The sequence below is a fragment of the Ptychodera flava genome, chromosome 3, assembly GCF_041260155.1.
Source record: "Ptychodera flava strain L36383 chromosome 3, AS_Pfla_20210202, whole genome shotgun sequence".
Classification (NCBI taxonomy): Eukaryota; Metazoa; Hemichordata; class Enteropneusta; family Ptychoderidae; genus Ptychodera; species Ptychodera flava.
In genome coordinates, this window is record NC_091930.1 from 38,868,015 (window position 1) to 38,887,013 (window position 18,999).

The following is an 18,999-nucleotide window of genomic DNA, read 5'->3' on the forward strand; positions in this document are numbered from 1 at the left end:
GCCGCCTGTCCAGACATAGAATATGAACTTCGACTGATGCAGGTGACCCTTGACCCAACAGATATGATCAACGGTGCATCTCTTCCCATTGCATACATTGCGAAAGGACAAATCAAAACGAGTTGGCAGTGACGTAACGGAGTATGGGATATTGATCACTTGAACGTGACGTCGTGACGCTTTGTTTCGTGCTCTGAAACACGAAACAGGCTGATTCGAGCTGTACGTAAGAAGGGGCGCCGATAACCAGAAACATGCGATCGGCTCAGATCACCTGGTGCATGGCTATACTTGGCTGCGTCACCGCGCTCGACCCGACGGTAGAAATCAAGTCCGGGAAACTGGTCGGGAAATCGGTAGACTTTTCACACAAGGACGTCGACGTTACGCGGACCCTCCACGTCTTCAAAGGGATACCCTACGCCGAACCCCCAGTCGGCGATCTCCGATTCCGACCGCCTCAGTCTAAAGCCCCCTGGGAGGGTGTGCACGATGCCACGGAATTCGGGCCAATTTGCATCCAGCCCCCAGACCAGTTTGTGGACATCGGAGGGGCTCAAAGCGAAGACTGTTTGTTTCTGAATATCTATGCACCCAAGACGGCTGTAAGTATGCATGTACTATGGAGGTAATGTCAAGTAGACAATAGCTGTCGTGGTACGCAAAATTGGCCTGCACACACAGATTACAATTGACATTGTTGACCTGCGCATTAGCAATATTCCGCCCACTGTATGCGAAACACCATCGTACCTAACGTATAATCGTACCAAATGGAGCTAACTCCACTGCATGTTGAAACATGGAGGTGCCAGCGGCCTCCATTGGTCGAAAGTGCGCAGGTGTGAAGACACAGCGATCGATCAAGGAGGTAGGGGACTTAGCATGAAAATTGATGACTTATTAAAACTTATTGAGTTATATTTGATGAAACAATTATATCAAGTCGGTATTCCTGTGGAACTCTTGAAGACAAGCTGCACATTGTTAAAGCCTCAATAGATGCGAATTGTATGCATTATTTTTTATGATGTTATTTTCAAACCAAAGTTGGTTCGTGTAAATGTGCTAACTGAAGGACATGAAAGAAGTATCACTACTTTCTGATTTAGACCATGCCCATGTGTTTTAACAAGGGAAATAATAAACGGGTGCTGCACTCATACATGTAAAATGGCGCCCCACAGAAAAGTACAAACATGCAGTATTTACTGCACATACACATCGTGATCATAAAGGAAACAAGCATGATATCATTTACTTGAATGCACAACACACGAGGGCCAACATTTTGTTGTTGTAATCACCGGAGGGACGTTGTTTCTCTGTTACATGATTAAGTTTTGAAAATGGCGTGTACGTCTAAAATGATGCTAAAACGTTTGAATTTACATGCCACTTTCCGACACTTATGACAGCGTTATACACTTTTCCAGGTTTTCCGGGTCTTATTCAAAGAAAACTCTTGAAAGACTGAGGATATTTTGGGATCGGTTTATTTTACGTTGATTTGCCGCTATTGGGGCTTTAATGTACATCCATTGTTGACAAAGCCTGGCAAACCATGCGACAGCAGCAGGCGTTTCTTTACGTTCTTTGAAATAAAGACATGCCAAATATTTGGCCAAAGAGCAAGTAAATACATGCATAGACTGAAGGCGCGGAGGTGTTCATGTTAAGTGGCATCCCTTTCTTATGAGAGGAACAGCTAACAGCTGTAAGAGGATCGGATTACTGACTTGAGCAAGACAATTTCATAATGCGGTTGCCAACAGAAATATTGTGAAAAGCAAGGCCTATTGTTGGACACATAACATAAAATCCCATCATGTCGATATGGTGTCAGAAATAATTACTCTCTACAGCCAATTATAAAGGACCATTAGCTGTAACTATTGATGATTATTTTCAGGTTGATTTTTGGTTTTAATATCAACCGCAGCTTTTGTTGTTCTACCCCAAAGGTACTTTAAGATACATTCAGATTGTCAACTCAGCCTGTTCATGTGTAGACTGAATTGTTATTGTTAATAAGTGAATTCTGGTCCGGACTAGAATTCAATGTAATTGGCGTATCGGTATAAACACCATGTTGACAAGCTAATTTGTGGCGGTTTAAATACGATTCTGAGAGTAGAACAAAAACTCGCAAACGATATGATATACCATCAACAGCTTTTGACCATTCTACTACGTATGTCCGCCACCGACTCCAAGGAACCCGTCTTGCGGTGCGCCCTCACATTACATGATCGACACCGAGAGGCAATGTTAAATGTGACGTCATTCCCAGGACACTCTGCTGCCAGCCTGGCAGTTGACCAACACACCCATTCCCGTGAGGGGAATGGGTGTGTTGGTCAACTTTTGCCACTTCGGCGTCAACAAGTTTTTACCGGTCGCTGACTTGACATCGCGAACAAACACTCCATTCACAGTGATGATAGCGTTGCCAAATATGGTGACTACTGACACTGGGGAAAATCAATAAATTATTACAAATTGGCATTCAGACCTTTTTATGTACTTTGGTTGAATGGACGCCCTTTTTTCTCGTGTAATCTGAGATTATCGACTGGTCGACAGTTATACAGGCATATATTTACCTTTCTATGAGTCACTTGTCAGTTTCTCGAATTCCTGCATTTACTATTGTGTAGCGATCTTAAAGTTCATTCATTGACCGGGGCTGTGAATCACGATATGACGTCAGTGGCTGCAGGACGATACGCTGCAACCTCAAAAGTTCAACTCGGAGGCAAATCAAACCTAACTGTACTTTGAAGCCACCGAATACTAAGCCTCTCCCTTGGATCACTATAATCTACAATGATAATGTTTTTTCAACTTTGCACTGTCAACTATATCTGTTTTCGAAGAAAAATTATGCGATCGAAAATGCAAGACAGTAATACTTAATTTACTTACTTAATATTTTATCGAAATTTTGCAACGAACCTACAAAAAGTTGGTGATTGAATAGGTACATATTAAAATCGCGTCATACACAAACAAGCAGTTAAAATACAAAAATGCTTAAACTATATACAAAACATAAAATCACGTTCGTAAGAAGACAGGCAGCTAAACAACAGAATTGCTAGTACTATCATACAAATCAAGACCTCATTGGTAGTTGTATAGAGCATATGGTATAAAACAATTTTTAAAACGCTTAGTCCGGCATGGGAATACTGTATTGTTTTGAATGACGGGTCCTCCTTGTGGAGATTGGGTTGAGCAAATAATTCCAATTATCATTACCGTTACACGTTTTCCTAAAAAAAGTTTGACACAATGTATCCCTTCTCCGGTGTAAAGACATGATGTTATTTTGAATACAGTCTTGATATTGCTGGTTTGGAAAGATAATCTTAAATGCTCTTTTTGAACGGATTCAAGGAGCTGAGATTGTTCATTTGTGAGTGCATTATGCCACAGAGGACAAGCGTATTCAACCACAGGGCGGATAACTGACGTATAATACATCAATAACTGTTTGGTATTCAAACCCGATCTCTTAAGTAGAGTAAGAAAGTACATTCTCAGTTTTTTTGTTTCAAATTCATCGAAGAGTACCTTTATCGTCTTCTTGGAATTGAAATGACAATAAGACGGCGAAAAAGCGGAAATTTAATGTGACTGTTTATAAATTATTTGTAGTTCTCATCACAGCAGCAATGTCTCATCGATAAGGAAATGCCCTGGTTGAAAATGTAAAATTCTAAAGTATTTCTCAAATATATGAAACGAACCTACAGCAATTGGCTTTCCACATCGCAATTGAGTCAGGTGCCACCGTTGGTTCGGGTATGAGACGCAAAATATTTGAGGATAGGCCTGGGTCATCTTTAATAGTTTGTGCATGTTTTTGTAATAAGGATAGGCCTGGGTCATCTCCGATGCTCAGCCTCAGCAGATATGTACCTGTATTTGTATTGAAGATTGGCCTGGGTCATCGTATATGATGATAGGCCTGGGATGTCGTCAAGTTGAAATTTACGGCGCCGTCCCACCAGGGGACTTGCGTGCGCCCTCACATAACATCGACATAGAGAGGCAATGTTTAAGGTGATGTCATCCCTACGACATGCTGCTACGGGAATGATTGTATTGGTCAACTATTGCCACTTCGGCGTCAACAAGTTTTTACAGGTCGCTGACTTGACATCGCGAACAAACACTCCATTCACAACGATGATAGCGTTGCCAAATATGGTGACTGCTGACACTGTCGAAAATCAATAAATTATTACAAATTGGCACTCAGACCTTTCAAGTGCTTTGGTTGAATGGACGCCCTTTTTTCTCGTGTAATCTGAGATTATCGGCAGGTCGACAGCTATACAGGCATATGTTTGCCTTTCTATGACTCACCTGTCAGTTTCTCGAATTCCTGCATTTACTATTGTGCAGTGATCTTAAATTTCATTCATTGACTAGAGCTGTGAGTCACAATATGACGTCACTGGCTCCAGGACGACACGCTGCTTCTCAACAGTTCAACTCAGTGGCAAATCATAATTTGAAGCCACCGAACACTAAGCATATTTACCACCCTGGGTCACTATAACCCACAATGATAAGGGGTTTTTTCAACTTTGCACTGTCAACTAGATCTAATTTTGAAAACAAATATGCGATCGAAAATGCAAGACGATAGTATTTTACAATCTCGGCATTTTTTTGAAATTCATCGAAGGGGACCTTCAACGTCTCCTTGAATTTGGAATGACAATTAAAGACGGAGAACAAACGGCAATTTAATGTGACTACATAAATTATTTTAATTTATGGTTCAATCACATGTACAGATGCAGTGTCTTACGATAAAGAAAATGCTCTGGTCAAAAATGTAAAATTCTAAACTTTTTCTCAAACATTTATCAAACGAACATTCAACAATTGGCTTTCCACATCGAAATCGAGTCAGGTGCTACCATTGGTTTGGGTATGAGAGGAAAAATATTTGAGGACAGGCCTTGGTCATCTTCAATAGTTTGTACATGTACTTGTATTGAGGATAGGCCTGAGCCATCGTAAATACTGTGTACATGTATTTGTATAGACGGTAGGCCTGGGTCGCATTTAATACTGTATACTTGTATTTGTATTGAGGATAGGCCTGGGCCATCTTTAGTACTGTGTACATGTATTTGTATTGAGGACAGGCCTGGGCCATCTTTAGTACTGTGTACATGTATTTGTATTGAGGACAGGCCTGGGCCATCTTTAGTACTGTGTACATGTATTTGTATTGAGGACAGGCCTGGGCCATCTTTAGTACTGTGTACATGTATTTGTATTGAGGATAGGCCTGGGCCATCTTTGATACTGTTTACATGTATTTGTATTGAGGACAGGCCTGGGCCTCATCTTAATACTGTGTACATGTATTTGTATTGAGGACAGGCCTGGGCCATCTTTAGTACTGTGTACATGTATTTGTATTGAGGACAGGCCTGGGCCATCTTTGATACTGTGTACATGTATTTGTATTGAGGACAGGCCTGGGCCATCTTTAATAGTTTGTACATGTATTTGTATTGAGGAAAGGCCTGGGTCATCTTCAATACTGTGTACATGTATTTGTATTGAGGATAGGCCTGGGTCAACTTTCATACTTTGTACATGTATTTGTATTGAAGATAGGCCTGGGTCATCTTCAATTCTCAGCAGCAGCAGATATGTACCTGTTTTTGTATTGAGGATTGGCCTGGGTCATCTTATTTGCATATGTCATAACATTTGCATGAAGATAGGCCTGGGCGTCGTCCAGTTGAAGGATTACCGCGCCGCCCTACGAACAGGTCTTGCGTGCGCCCTTACATTGCATTTACACCGAGAGGCAATGTTAAAGATGACGTCATCCCCACGACACACTGCCTCGGGAATTAGTGTGTTGGTCAACTATTGCCACTTCGGTGTAAACAGGTTTTTACCGGTCGCTGACTCGACATAGCGAACAAACACTCCATTCACAACGGTGATAGCGTTTCTAAATACGACTACTGATGACACTGTGGAAAAACAATTAATTATTACAAATTGGCATTCAGACCCACTATGTGCTGCGGATGAATGGACGCCCTTTTTTTCTGGTGTAATCTGAGATTATCGACTGGTCGACAGTTATACAGGCATATATTTGCCTTTCTATGAGTCACTTGTCACTTTCTCGAATTCCTGCATTAACTATTGTGTAGCGATCTTAAAGTTCATTCATTGACTAGGGCTGTGAATCACGATATGACGTCACTGGCTGCAGGACGACACGCTGCAACCTCAAAAGTTCAACTCGGAGGCAAATCAAACCTAACTGTTCTTTGAAGCCACCGATCACTCAGCGTATTTACAACCTTAGATCACTATAACCCACAATGATAACGCTTTTTCAACTTTCTACTGTTAACTAGATGTAATTCTGAAAAAAAGTATGAGATCGAAATGATGCAAGACGTTAATAGTTTACATTCTCAGCTTTTTTGAAATCCATTTAAGGGAGACTTCATTATCTTCCTTAATTTGGAATGACAATAAGACAGCGAACAAGAGGCACTTTGGTGTGACTATTTTAATTATTTGTAGTTAGTAGTTCCCATCACAGCTCGATACGGAAATGCTCTGGTCAAAAATGTAAAATTCTAAACTATTTCTCAAATTTTGATCAAACAAACTTTCAACTATTGGCCGAGTCTTCTCATCGCAATGGAGTCAAGTGCCACCGTTGATTTGGGTATGCGACAAAAATATTTGACCTTCAATCTCAGTACCAGAAATACGAAAATGCTGCCATTTTCTGTAAAAACAACTATTAAATCGACCATTTTATTCTAACACAACTACAACTAGACTCCGTGAATTTTACTTTCAGGGCTAATTCACATCGTCAAAGAATATGACTATATTTGGGTACTAAAATTTGTACCTGAGCTGCGTTCTTTCTGAAACCTAGCTGATGATTTAAAGCTGTTTTGACGACTGCTGCCTTTGACAATGTGTAATCGTACAATGCCAATAGTTTTCATGTTGGGCTCTAAAAGTTAATAATTTTCAGAAAAGCGATACACGTCATTGGCGTATGATGGTTTTCTATTTTATAAGACGTAAAAACAAAATATTACTAATTTTTTAATGAGTTTTTTTCCTGTCGTTTAATACTACATCCTACATTGAACTTCAACGTTTGTAAACATATGATTCTATTCTGTGACAGGGCGATCTTTTGCCTGTTATGGTATGGATTCATGGTGGCGCTTTCTACGTGGGAGCTGGTTCGGAGCACTTCTACGACGGCACGGCGCTGGCAGCTATCGGTGACGTCATCATAGTGACGTTCAATTATCGAATAGGCGCATTTGGGTTCTTCGTCACCGGTGAGTAATGCTTTCTTTGCTCGTAGATGTTTGAGCTGGGTTCAGTTTAGTCAGCGGCTGTCGCAGCCGGTTATCAAGAAAATAAAGCCTATTGTGTTTTACTAACCGCGAACTTTTGCACCGACATCACTCACTGTGCATCTATGATGATACGCTCAAAGGACAAAATTAGTGTGTTCGAGCTTTTTCTTGAAGCATTTTTTTAACTTAGGCCGTTCGCACTTTCAACACACAAACGGAATACAGATAACTGATGCGATGAGCAACTGTCGGAAACACATGATTCAAAGTGAACGCTTCGCGTCTCGCCGCACAATTTTCGAATACCATAATCCCTTTCACCCCGTATAATTGATTTGCGAGGATGTGTAACGACTAAGAATTTAAAAAAAACCATGAAATCAGTAGACTTTGTGTGTTAATACGGACAAAAATAAGAAACAACAACATAAAAAATATTATTTGACTCTGAACGAATTAGGTAAGTTTCTTTCCAGTTTTCAAAATTAACGTAACAACTGCAATTTACTTGCACGCTAGGTGACGAGCACGCCACTGGTAATTATGGATTCTTAGATCAGATTGAAGCTTTGAAGTGGGTTCAAGAAAATATCGCAGGTAAGAGCTGAATGATAAACCATTGAATTTACACATTGTTTTTAGCTCATGTTTGGTATGTATATAAATGTATGTATGTATGTATGTATGTATGTATGTATGTATGTATGTATGTATGTATGTATGTATGTATGTATGTATGTATGTATGTATGTATGTATGTATGTATGTATGTATGTATGTATGTATGTATGCATGCATGCATGCATGCATGCATGCATGCATGTATGTATGTATGTATGTATGTATGTATTTATGTGCGGATTTTCTATTTTGAAATTGCAGCAAAATGTGATAAATAGTGACCGGTTTTTCTTGTCTGATACAAAATATCATGCGGTGAAAGGTTCTTCTGTATGACATCATTCAAATATTTCGAACCTGTTGACACGTTACTCAGGGCACGTCAAACCAGCTGTCTTGCTTTAACCCTTGAAATAATCCCAATACACGAGATTTTGTCCGGCCGGATGCGAGCAACTTATGTGATGAAAGGTTCAGTGAGTACATCGGCAAGTAACTGATTTATGATTTGCAGTGATGGTCAAGTAATCGATCGATGATGATGTGACCAAGTGTATATTTTTGGTGTTCTTTTCTTAAAAAAGTACGTTTGTTTGCTCCAAATCTCACGTTTTGTCTGTTGCAGCATTCGGAGGCGACGCAAGCCGCGTCACTGTGTTCGGAGAGAGCGCGGGATCTATGAGCGCTGAATTTCTGATGCTTTCTCCGTTAGCCGATGGATTGTTTCACAGGGCTATCATGCAGGTAAGTGCGCATGCGTTACATGTCCGTTGAGTCGCATACAGTGATTTGTTTTGCATATGTATATGGAATTTTATACATGTATGGAATTCTACGTATATTCCCGTTATCCCCCTACGAATTCTGATTTTTTTGATGTACACGTACTATATTTTTCTGGGATTGATCAAGAAAAAGAAGTTTCGAGTATTTGACCGACGATGTAACACAGTTTAGAAATTCAATTTCAATACCAGATTTATTGGACGGTATCAACCGAGGATTGCAGATTCATATTCTTGCCTTTTCGTATTGTGTCACCTGAAACTCACTGTAGAGAAAAGTGCTTTAAACAAACTGACAAACAGACAGGCAGACAAAAGGGGACAGAGAAAAAAACAGCTAGGCATCAAACAGTATCTGGAAGAAGTGGAAATGGGGAAATATGTTAATAAAGACAACCACAGCTAAATAGACTGATTGCCATGGTAGAAACACGGAGGATGTTCCGAAAATGTTGATTTCCTTGTCGTCCGATGTGAGATTCTATACAAAGAGTCGAAGCATGGCGCGCAACGGCAGTCCATATTAACAATTTAACTTTGGATCATGTGACTGGCAGTGTATCTCACATCTCGAAGTTTATTTTTTCATTAGAGTGGAACCTCAACGATGGCTACCTACACAGGCACCGACGCTGCCCTCCACAACAGAATCGCCCACGCCCTCGGTGAAGTGCTCGGATGCGAAAAGGGGAACTCCGAAGAATTAATGAAGTGTTTGCGCACAGTGCCGGCGGAGAAATTCAAGGAACCGTCCGACCCCCACACGGTAAGATGACTAAATAACTTATTAATTGCTTGTGTTTTTACCGCGACCATTACCATGGGGATACAGAAACAGCGTCGTCTTTTAATCACGGTGATCCTAGCAATATATTAAAAGTAGCGGAAATAAATTGTATTATAACACGCCACATGCTCATTCCGTGTCGCGATTCGCCAGGATACGTCACGTGACGAGAAAATAGATACGTCTAGTCCCCATCGGATCTACAAAAGTGATGTCGGAGGGTTATTTTTGAAAAGCTATTTCCCCAGGGAAAAGGTTCTGACCAATTTGGAAAAGTGCCCGGTCACGTGACCGTAGTGTCTTTTGTAGTTTTGCAACAATGGAGGGTGACTTGAACGTGATGTGCGTCCGGGATAGGTGACGACACATTCTCTAAAAGAGATTTTCCAACATTTTCCAACATTCCAACAGCGTAGGAACTTGAACAGCTCATCGACGGAAAAGATTAAAGTGCAACTAAGGATGTCGCTAGGTATGCTTCGAATATTTTTCTAAAGAAAGTGATACCACGTACAACTGAAACCGCTGTCGAAACATCACCCAGTAAACTTGTCACAATGGATTGTTGTGGTACAAAATATCAAAACACATTAAAAACTATATAACAATACAACATGAGCATGTGGTGTGTTATAAAACACCTATAGCCTCGTCTTTATTCGGGGTATAGCGCCCGTCTATTACCCGTCGTGGTCGTGTGTTACAAGAAGCACATCGCTATACCCCTCGGCCTACGGCCTCGGGGAATAGCGATGTGTTTCTGGTAACACACGGCCCATGGGGTAATAGACGGGCGCTATAGCCCTTATGACCATAGGTGTTTAGTATGGTACCCTAAACAAAAACAATGAACATGACAAATATCGGTCCCTGACATGTCCATTGAATATAAATTTGTAAGTATTGGTGTGTATGTATATATATATATATATATATATATATATATATATATATATATATATATATATATATATATATATATATATATATATATATATATATATATATATATATTGCCATTTGCTTACATGTATCGGTTTTTGTTTTGTAGGGGATCATAACTGCTTTGGTTGAGGAGGTGGAGGGTGTCCCATTTATTCCTTATGTCGATGACCACTTTCTGATAGGAAAACGGAAGATCTCATACCCGCCAAGAACTTCTCGAATGGGAAAGTTGACGTACTGATCGGTACCATGGCCGATGAGGGCACGATTGTCTTGCTTCTTGAAGGAAGACATGGCCAACGAAAGCAACGTGTTTATGAGTAAAGCCGAATACGACGAGATGTTCCAGATGTTTTTGTACGGCCCCTTGAAACACAGCCCGGCAGCAGTTGACGCCATCAAGCTGATGTACGTCGACTGGGCGAACGCCGACTCAGACGAGGCGAACTACGCGGAGTCCTTCTCTCAGATGCAGGGCGATCAGCTGTTCGTCTGTCCGTCGGTTATGTCTGCGCGTGCGTACTCGCAGGCGGGAGCAAATGTCTATCTGTATCACATGACCCACTCTCCGGCGAACTCAGTCTTCGAGAGCAAGTGGATGAAAGCGGCTCATTTCGAAGACGTTCCCTTCGTTTTCGGATCTCACTTTCATCCTGGAGAGAAATCAGAAATGCCGGAGGAGGAGGTTGCCATGTCTTTGAAAATTATGAAATATTGGACGAACTTTGCCAAGACAGGGTGGGTATCAGCTTGAAATTTCCTGGTACACTGAAAGACTCAGTGGTTTACATTCCTGCCAACTTCAACTGTAGCTCGACTGCATCCTCTCCCTTAATATGAAAATCAAATCAAATTAAGCCACCAGGGATATCTATGAAAAGACGGTTAGCAAACCGCGACTGATGCGCACTTGCATGCAGACAGTACATCTTGGGAATATATTGCAACTTGGAATTCTTGACTTCTTGACTTCTTTGGCGTCCTGCGCCGAATAATTTCAAATTTGATTTCAGTGTCAGAATAATATTGATTAAATAATTTATGATTTTCGCATCCGGTCTAGTTTTACCACAGACAGCAAGTATGGCAATAGTGACAAGGGTCAATGCACTCTTACTCCTAAAGGCTCTACTGTCATCTTGATCTTACAAGTGGGCTGTTGCCAATCTGGTGATAAATTGACTAATGATGCAACTGTAGTGTCAGCCTGTTGTTTTTATCTCATATCATTTTTTCCGTCTCAGCAACCCTAATCTGTCCTGCACTGATGCAGAAAATTCCGATGAAGACTGGCCGCCATTCAAAGTACCCGGATTGGCTTACAAAGAAATCTCTGTTGGCATGGAGATCAAACGAGGCTGAAGGCCACAGAGTGCGCCCTGTGGAATGACTTTATTCCCAAACTTTTAAAGCATACAGGTTGGTCATCAATTCTTACTTATCCTTTGTAGTAGCCTTTCCTTGCTTGCCCGATGGTGGTGCTGTTCAAAAGTACTCATTTGCATGCTTCTGCGCATGCTCACATAACTTGTTGTCTGTGTGTCTGCCGACATGTTACCTCCATTCTACTTGGACGAGCCAGCAAATAAACTATTGTGACGAATGGTTTCGTGATAGCAACGGATCTGAGGCAAATGTCGATCTCAGGGGATAGGCAAACAAGTGGCACTGACAGTGGCCTCATGCTCAAAGGAGAAATATTCCTGTCTCTCACTCTATCCGTCTGTGTCCCTCCCTGTACGTGTGTCTCTCTGTTTATCTCGGTCTATTTCTCTGGCTGTGACTGTCTGTCTGTGTCTTCTCCGTCGATCGCTGTATATCTATCTTTATATCTCCTCCTCTGTACCGTGCTTCCTCTATTGCTTTCAATTGTCTCTTGTTGCCGCGCATCTCTCGACAGTATTCCACAACCCAAACTTTGCTCAAAATTATTTTTATGCCCACAGACGCAGACTCTATATGCCACAGCGCTGACGACACTGTAGAAAAGTATACCGAAGAAGGAAATCGCCCAGAGTAGTTTTGATGAATGGAAATTTGAAGCGACCCCCCGGCTCAACACATTGTGCCTACTAGTAGACAACAGAAAGGAAATCTGTGACAATATGAAAAGAAGCAAAGAACGGTTGGGAAGAGTGTTTTTGGTAATGGTATTGAAGTTCTTTAAACGTCAGAGAACCATTGCTTTGATTGAGAACGTCCGAGACTTGTGTCTCTGATAAGGCAAACTTGACAAAATGCTTTATGGATTTGTAACATTTGGATCGAAAAAAAACCCTGAAAAATTCCTTAAAAACTGAAATATTGTTGCTTTTTTATTTAAGGTTAAATGCACCTCGGGGACAGTTATTTGGACTCGAATATTTTTACAACTCTTGTTTCTTTTAATACCTGCGAGGGCTCATTTTGAAGCCTTATTGAATAAAAGTGTTTTTACTACTAACTTACTTTTCATGAAAATCGAAAAATTGATTCTTGCCCATCGAGTTAACACGGCAGCCATTTTAATTCCAAATATCTGTAAAATGTGGTAATTTATTGAGGACCCCACTGTGTTCAATGGCCCCTGAAAGGGAATTGTTTAAAGTTTTCTCCCTTAAAGTTTTTATCTTCCAATTTCGAGGCACGTACTACATTAACGCGTCAACAGTTATCATCATCTAGTGAGCATTTTACCTCTGTGATGATAACAATCAAAGTATAATACGTACGCATTTGTTCCACTGGCGTTCACGCTCTATTTACGAAGTGCATATCTCTCAACGGAGAATTTTGTACACTGGATGAGAAAAAACTTCCTATGACGCTGGATACTTAGCATGCCACAATTCTTGTAAGCTAGACCTATTTATAGTGAATGTAATATTTGTCTATGCCAACTCTGAAACACTAAGGGAGATGTTCATGCCCCCCTCCCACTTTCTGTGCCAGATAGCGACAGGAGTGTCCCCCGTGCGCATTGACGTTTTCACTTTGTATTGAGTATCTCAACATTGCACGTGCAACTCTTCGACCGAAAGACTTTTACTTTTTACTGAAACCACTGGCATTCACACTCTGTCTGATTCACGGATCTATGGCATGTAAACTTACTCTCAAAGAATTTTGAAAATTTCAATCAGCAAAAGATTTCATATATAACATTATCAGTTTCCAAATATCTAAAGGCGTGCTGATACCTCATCAGTACTGCCCTGGGAGCCAAGACAGGTGACTGCATTGTTTTGAAACCTACAAACAATATTTTTTGTCAGAAACCGATGAACACCTAATTAGCTGTTATTTGTTTTCTCTACTGGTAATTAATGTTCACAAGTGAGTTCTGTTGCTATCGTATTTTTTATCTTTACGATTTTATATCATCGACCTAATTTTGAATTTACATGACGTTTCAAACTCTTTTTTGCAATATTTTAACTTGATATGTATGTATGTATGTATGTATGTATGTATGTATGTATGTATGTATGTATGTATGTATGTATGTATGTATGTATGTATGTATGTATGTATCTTTTTATCAGTAAATGATTGTATGCATGCATATTTGCTGTTCAAATTAGTCATGATAAATTGAGACAATTTATATAAATCGAACAATTTAGAAGAATGAGGTTTATCCTGACGAAGTTTCCCATATTACTGCTAAAATATTTGAGAATTATGCAAGAGCAAGCGGCAGTACAACACGCTGTAATGTTTAACACTGATACTTTGTTGTGTCAGTTGTAATTGATGCATTCCTGAAGACTTAACCTCATCTTTGCTTCGGTAAGTTTCACTTTTCGTAACAGAAATACTTTCTGTAGCACGCGTATCACGTGGCACTAAAACGTTCTGTCTGAAATGTCATCCACAAATTGCGTAATTATCCGGCCTCATCGACTGTTTGGTCAAAATAGCATTTTTGAATTTCCAGAGAGAGAGAGAGAGAAGAGAGAGAGAGAGAGAGAGAGAGAGAGAGAGAGAGAGAGAGAGAGAGAGAGAGAGAGAGAGAGAGAGAGAGAGGCATTTTGAATATCAAGGAACGCCCTTTTGACCATATATGGGCATATTTAGATTACAGGTGACTACATATCTTTAACAGGACTGTGGTGTGGGAGGGGTCAACCCTGTTATGTATACTTATTGTCCAGTTTATTGGTCTTGCATGCACGTTCGAAATAACAACGTATCGAACAGCATCAGTACGAAAGCTTAACGTTCAGCTATGCTGCTCTTGCTAGTCAGTTTGTTGTTGGTCCTCTTGAACTACGTTTGCGCTGATGACCCTATTGTAGAAGTGAGCACAGGGAAGCTGGTCGGCAAATCTGTGGAATTCTCACACGGGGACGCCAATGTCAACCGCACGCTGTACGTCTTCATGGGGATACCGTACGCAGAGCCGCCGGTTGGTGACCTCAGATTCCGACCACCCCAGCCAAAAGCCTCCTGGCCGGGGATTTACAATGCGACTGACATTGGGTTTGCGTGTATCCAGACAAAACACTTCTTTTCCGTTTCTAGAACCACAGAGTGAAGATTGTCTTTATCTGAATGTATATTCGCCATCATTGACAAACGTAAGTTTTATACTGCAAATGGAAAATGACCGTGAATTTGAAAAAGACGAAAATTATTGTTTTTTAAAGCTGGAGGATATCTTTCAAAACACGAAAAGTGGTTTTTCAATGGAAATAGTATTAATGTTGTATCCTATTACAAGTACCTGGGTGTTATTTTTCTTGTAGACTTTATTGGTCTGTGGCTACGAAAACATTAGCACAACAAGCTAGAAAAGTGCTTATGAGTATACATAGAGCGAGTAAAAAGACAGGCTCTTTCTCGTGTGATGTATATTTTAAGATTTTTGATGCTATGGTCTTACCAATCCTTACATACGGTTCAGAAGTATGGGGATACACACAATACGATTACCTAGAAAGAATCCAATATCTAGCATGTAAGCTATTTTTAGGAGTCTCATGTAACACACCAAATGTTGCCATTTTAGGTGAGTGTGGCAGATATCCTATTTATCTGCATATAGCGAAAAAATGTGTGAAATATTGGTGCAGGCTTTTAAGAATGCCAAACGATCGCTATCCAAAGAAATGTTACCAGATGCTTTATCATATTGGCAAGTCTGGTACGAGGTTAAAACCCACATGTACATCATGTGGAAAATCTACTTTATCTGTGTAATCTACATGATGTATGGGATAACCAGGAAGTTCTTGATGAGAGCATTTTTATGAGTACTTTTATAGAGAATTTTAACAGTTATTTGTATAATAACTGGTACAGTGAAATATGTACTCTTGACAAACTTTCATGTTATCGGGAATTTAAGAGTTCTCTTATACCGGAAAAGTATCCTTCCACTGTGAAAATTAAGATACATATGGTTATGCTAGCTCGTTTAAGATGCTCTTCTCATCACTTACGAATTGAAACAGATAGAAAACTAAAACATGATGTACATGAACGAATATGTTTGTTATGCGATAGGAACGAGGCTGAAAACGAGTACCACTTTGTTTTACTGTGTAACTTTTTTGATAGTTTAAGGGTGAACTTATTCCCTGTTATTATTTCAATCCTCCGACAGAGAGAAAATTCATATCTCTGATGCAATCACTTGATCCTAATATAATTCAGCGTCTAGCAACATTTACATTCCATGCTATGAAATTAAGAAAAGAGACTACTGAACAGTACTGAGATTGTTGAGTTCGTTTTTTGTACTATGTACCTGTCAATTTATGTACTTTCCTTCATGTAATGTTAGAGTGTATTGGGCCGATGGCCTTAAATCACTGAATAAAAGACCTTATATATATATGTAGGGTGTGCTTCGGGGACAGATACTCGGACCCTCAATTTTTTTACAACTCTTTTCTGATCTACCGCTTGTAGGGACTCATGCTAAAACTCTTGGACTTTATCTCTGTGATGAATTACAACTTCTTATCATAACTGTCAGCAGACCAGTCACTGTGTCCTAAAACCAAGCCAATCCTAACAAACATTTCTCTTTATTCAGGTCGTTTAATTATTCACACATCACAATAACACAAATGATAGTTCTTTTTCATTAAAAGAGAGTATTCTATTTTACAAAATTAAAGAAGTAAGGACACAGAGATCGATGAATGCAAAATGCAACACAGCATAACCTTGAATATAATAAATGGATATGATAGCGACCGTAACATTAATGTTTTAACAGTGACATGATAAAAGGGGCAGTCCTCAATCCCTGGTTCTAGCATTAGTGGTTGTTTACACTGACTGTTTATGTGATTTTAGTCCTCTGTTCTCCTTTGAAAGTTGTGCACAGTTAGTCTTAGTCAATTTGCTCAGAGATAAAACTGATAAAGAACCTACCCCTTTAAAAGGGACACAGGTTTCTGTGCGTTATGAACTCTATGTAAATGAAAATCTGTATCGAAGTGTTGAGTTTATTGCATCACGACCAAGACAAATAAATATTTACTTGAAAACGATACATGGCTTTTTGGCGAAAGTGGATGAGATAGTTATGGCATGCATGGAGTGAAAAGAAGTTTACTGAGTTTCCCACTTTCTTGAAAAGGATTTCATGACTAATAGACCATATAATTTTTTGTCAAAATCGAAGTAATTTAAACATGACTCACTGGACGGGAGTACGCAACATTTGAAGTAATAAATTTGTCATCAAGTGTCCCATTTGTTCCTCATGTCGACGGCCACTTTCTGATATGAAAACCGGAAGATCTCTTTCCCGCCAAACACGTCTCCAAAGCGCAGGTGGACCTACTGGTCGGCACAATGGCAGACGAGGTCATGATTGTTTTGCTTGTCTTGAAGGATGACATTGTCAACGAAAGCGACGTGTTTATGAGTACAGCCGAATACGACGAGGTGTTCCAGATGTTTTAGAATGGTCCAGACAGCGGTTGAAGCCATCAAGCTGATGTACGCCCATTAGGCGAACACCGACTTACGGGGCGAACTAATCGGAGTCCTTGTCTCAGATGCAGGGCGATCAGCTGTTCGTCTGTCCGTCAGTTATGTCTGCGCGTGCGTACTCGAAGGCCGGCGCGAATGTCTACCTGTATCAGAGAGTGACGAACTCATTGTTTAAGAGCAAGTGGATGAGGGCGATTCATTTTGAAGACGTTCCATTCTCTTCGTGTTCGGGTCCCATTTTTATCTTTGAGATAAACCAGAAATGCCAGAGGACGTTGCCTTGTCTTTGAAAATTATGAAATATTGGACAAACTTTGACAAGACAGGGTGCGTACACTGAAAGATTCAGTCGTATATTGGCAGAGATCCATACACTAGCTGGCAACTGCAATTTGATCTCCTACTGCTCTCCTCAAATATGACAATCAAATAAAATTTACAGTACACTACGGCCGATGCGCACTTGCATAGTGTAAGCAGGACTAGGAGACAGTACATCTTTGGAATATAATGTAACTTCAAGTTGGATTTCTTTACTACTTTGGCTTCCTATGCCGAGAAATTTCAAATTATCTTCAGTGTCAGAATAATGTACTTTTCCTCCATGTATAATTTCGCATAAGATCTTAATTCACCACTACCTGGAAGCCGGGCTTGATCTTCATCTTAGCAATGGGTTATCGCCGATCCAGTGATAGATTAAATAATTATATTACAATAGTGCCAGTCTGTTATTTTCATCTCATATCGTTTTCCACCTCAGCAACCCTAACTTATCTAGCCATGACGCAGAAAATCTAACGAAGACTGGCCTCTGGCTTACAAAGAAATCTCAGGAAATATGGAAACAAAACGAGGGCTGAAAGCTACGGAGTGCACCTTATGGAATGAATTTATTCCTAACCTCCTTAGGCAGAGAGGTTGGTCCACAATCTTGTTAGCTCACATTTGGTATATGTATAAATACAAAAGAGAGCTCATATGGTAAGTCGGCGGCGTCTGTCTGTCTGTCTGTCTGTCTGTCTGTCTGTCTGTCTGTCTGTCTGTCTGTCTGTATTCATGTATTCATGCACGGACGGACGGACGGATCGATGTATGAATGCATCTATCTATGAATATATCTATGTATGAATATATCTATGTATGTAAGATGTATGTATCTACGTATCTGTACATGTATATATGTGCATGTATCTATTTATGCATGAATGTATGTTTGCATGTATACACTGTTCGAGTTAGTCGTGACGAATCGAGACTGTTCGAGTTAGTCGTGATGAATCGAGATAGGTCATATAGATCGAGAAATTTACAGGAATCAAATACATCAGAAGATTTCAATACAATGTCTAAAGTCTCTGTGCAATCTTAATATAACTGCTAAAACATGTGCGAATTATGCAATTATAAAACACAGGTTTTTGCAATGTGTCAATTTTAATTTATGCATTCCTGAAGATATTCTCTCATCTTTGCTCCGGTAAATTTCAGCTTTTCCTGACAAAAAGGCTTCCTATACCGTGCTTAC

The 18,999-nt window shown here is 40.1% G+C and overlaps 1 protein-coding gene across 1 annotated transcript; it reads left to right on the top strand.

Moving 5' to 3' along the window:
- The first annotated feature begins 47 nt into the window (after window positions 1-47).
- Window positions 48-11,954, top strand: LOC139129972 (carboxylesterase 4A-like). The gene is made up of 7 exons (XM_070695678.1): window positions 48-605; window positions 7,217-7,376; window positions 7,917-7,994; window positions 8,644-8,762; window positions 9,396-9,569; window positions 10,642-11,273; window positions 11,780-11,954. Exons 1-6 carry the CDS (start codon window positions 255-257, stop codon window positions 10,774-10,776), a joined length of 1,017 nt encoding a protein of 338 aa, XP_070551779.1. The 5' UTR covers window positions 48-254; the 3' UTR covers window positions 10,777-11,273; window positions 11,780-11,954.
- The last annotated feature ends 7,045 nt before the right edge of the window (window positions 11,955-18,999 follow it).

Excerpts from the sequence above, each read along its gene's own strand:
- LOC139129972 (XM_070695678.1), top strand. The coding sequence starts at position 255 with ATGCGATCGGCTCAGATCACCTGGTGCATGGCTATACTTGGCTGCGTC. Across the intron at positions 7,377-7,916 it reads ATTTGGGTTCTTCGTCACCG|GTGACGAGCACGCCACTGGT; the intron begins GTGAGTAATGCT and ends CTTGCACGCTAG. Across the intron at positions 8,763-9,395 it reads TTCACAGGGCTATCATGCAG|AGTGGAACCTCAACGATGGC; the intron begins GTAAGTGCGCAT and ends TTTTTTCATTAG.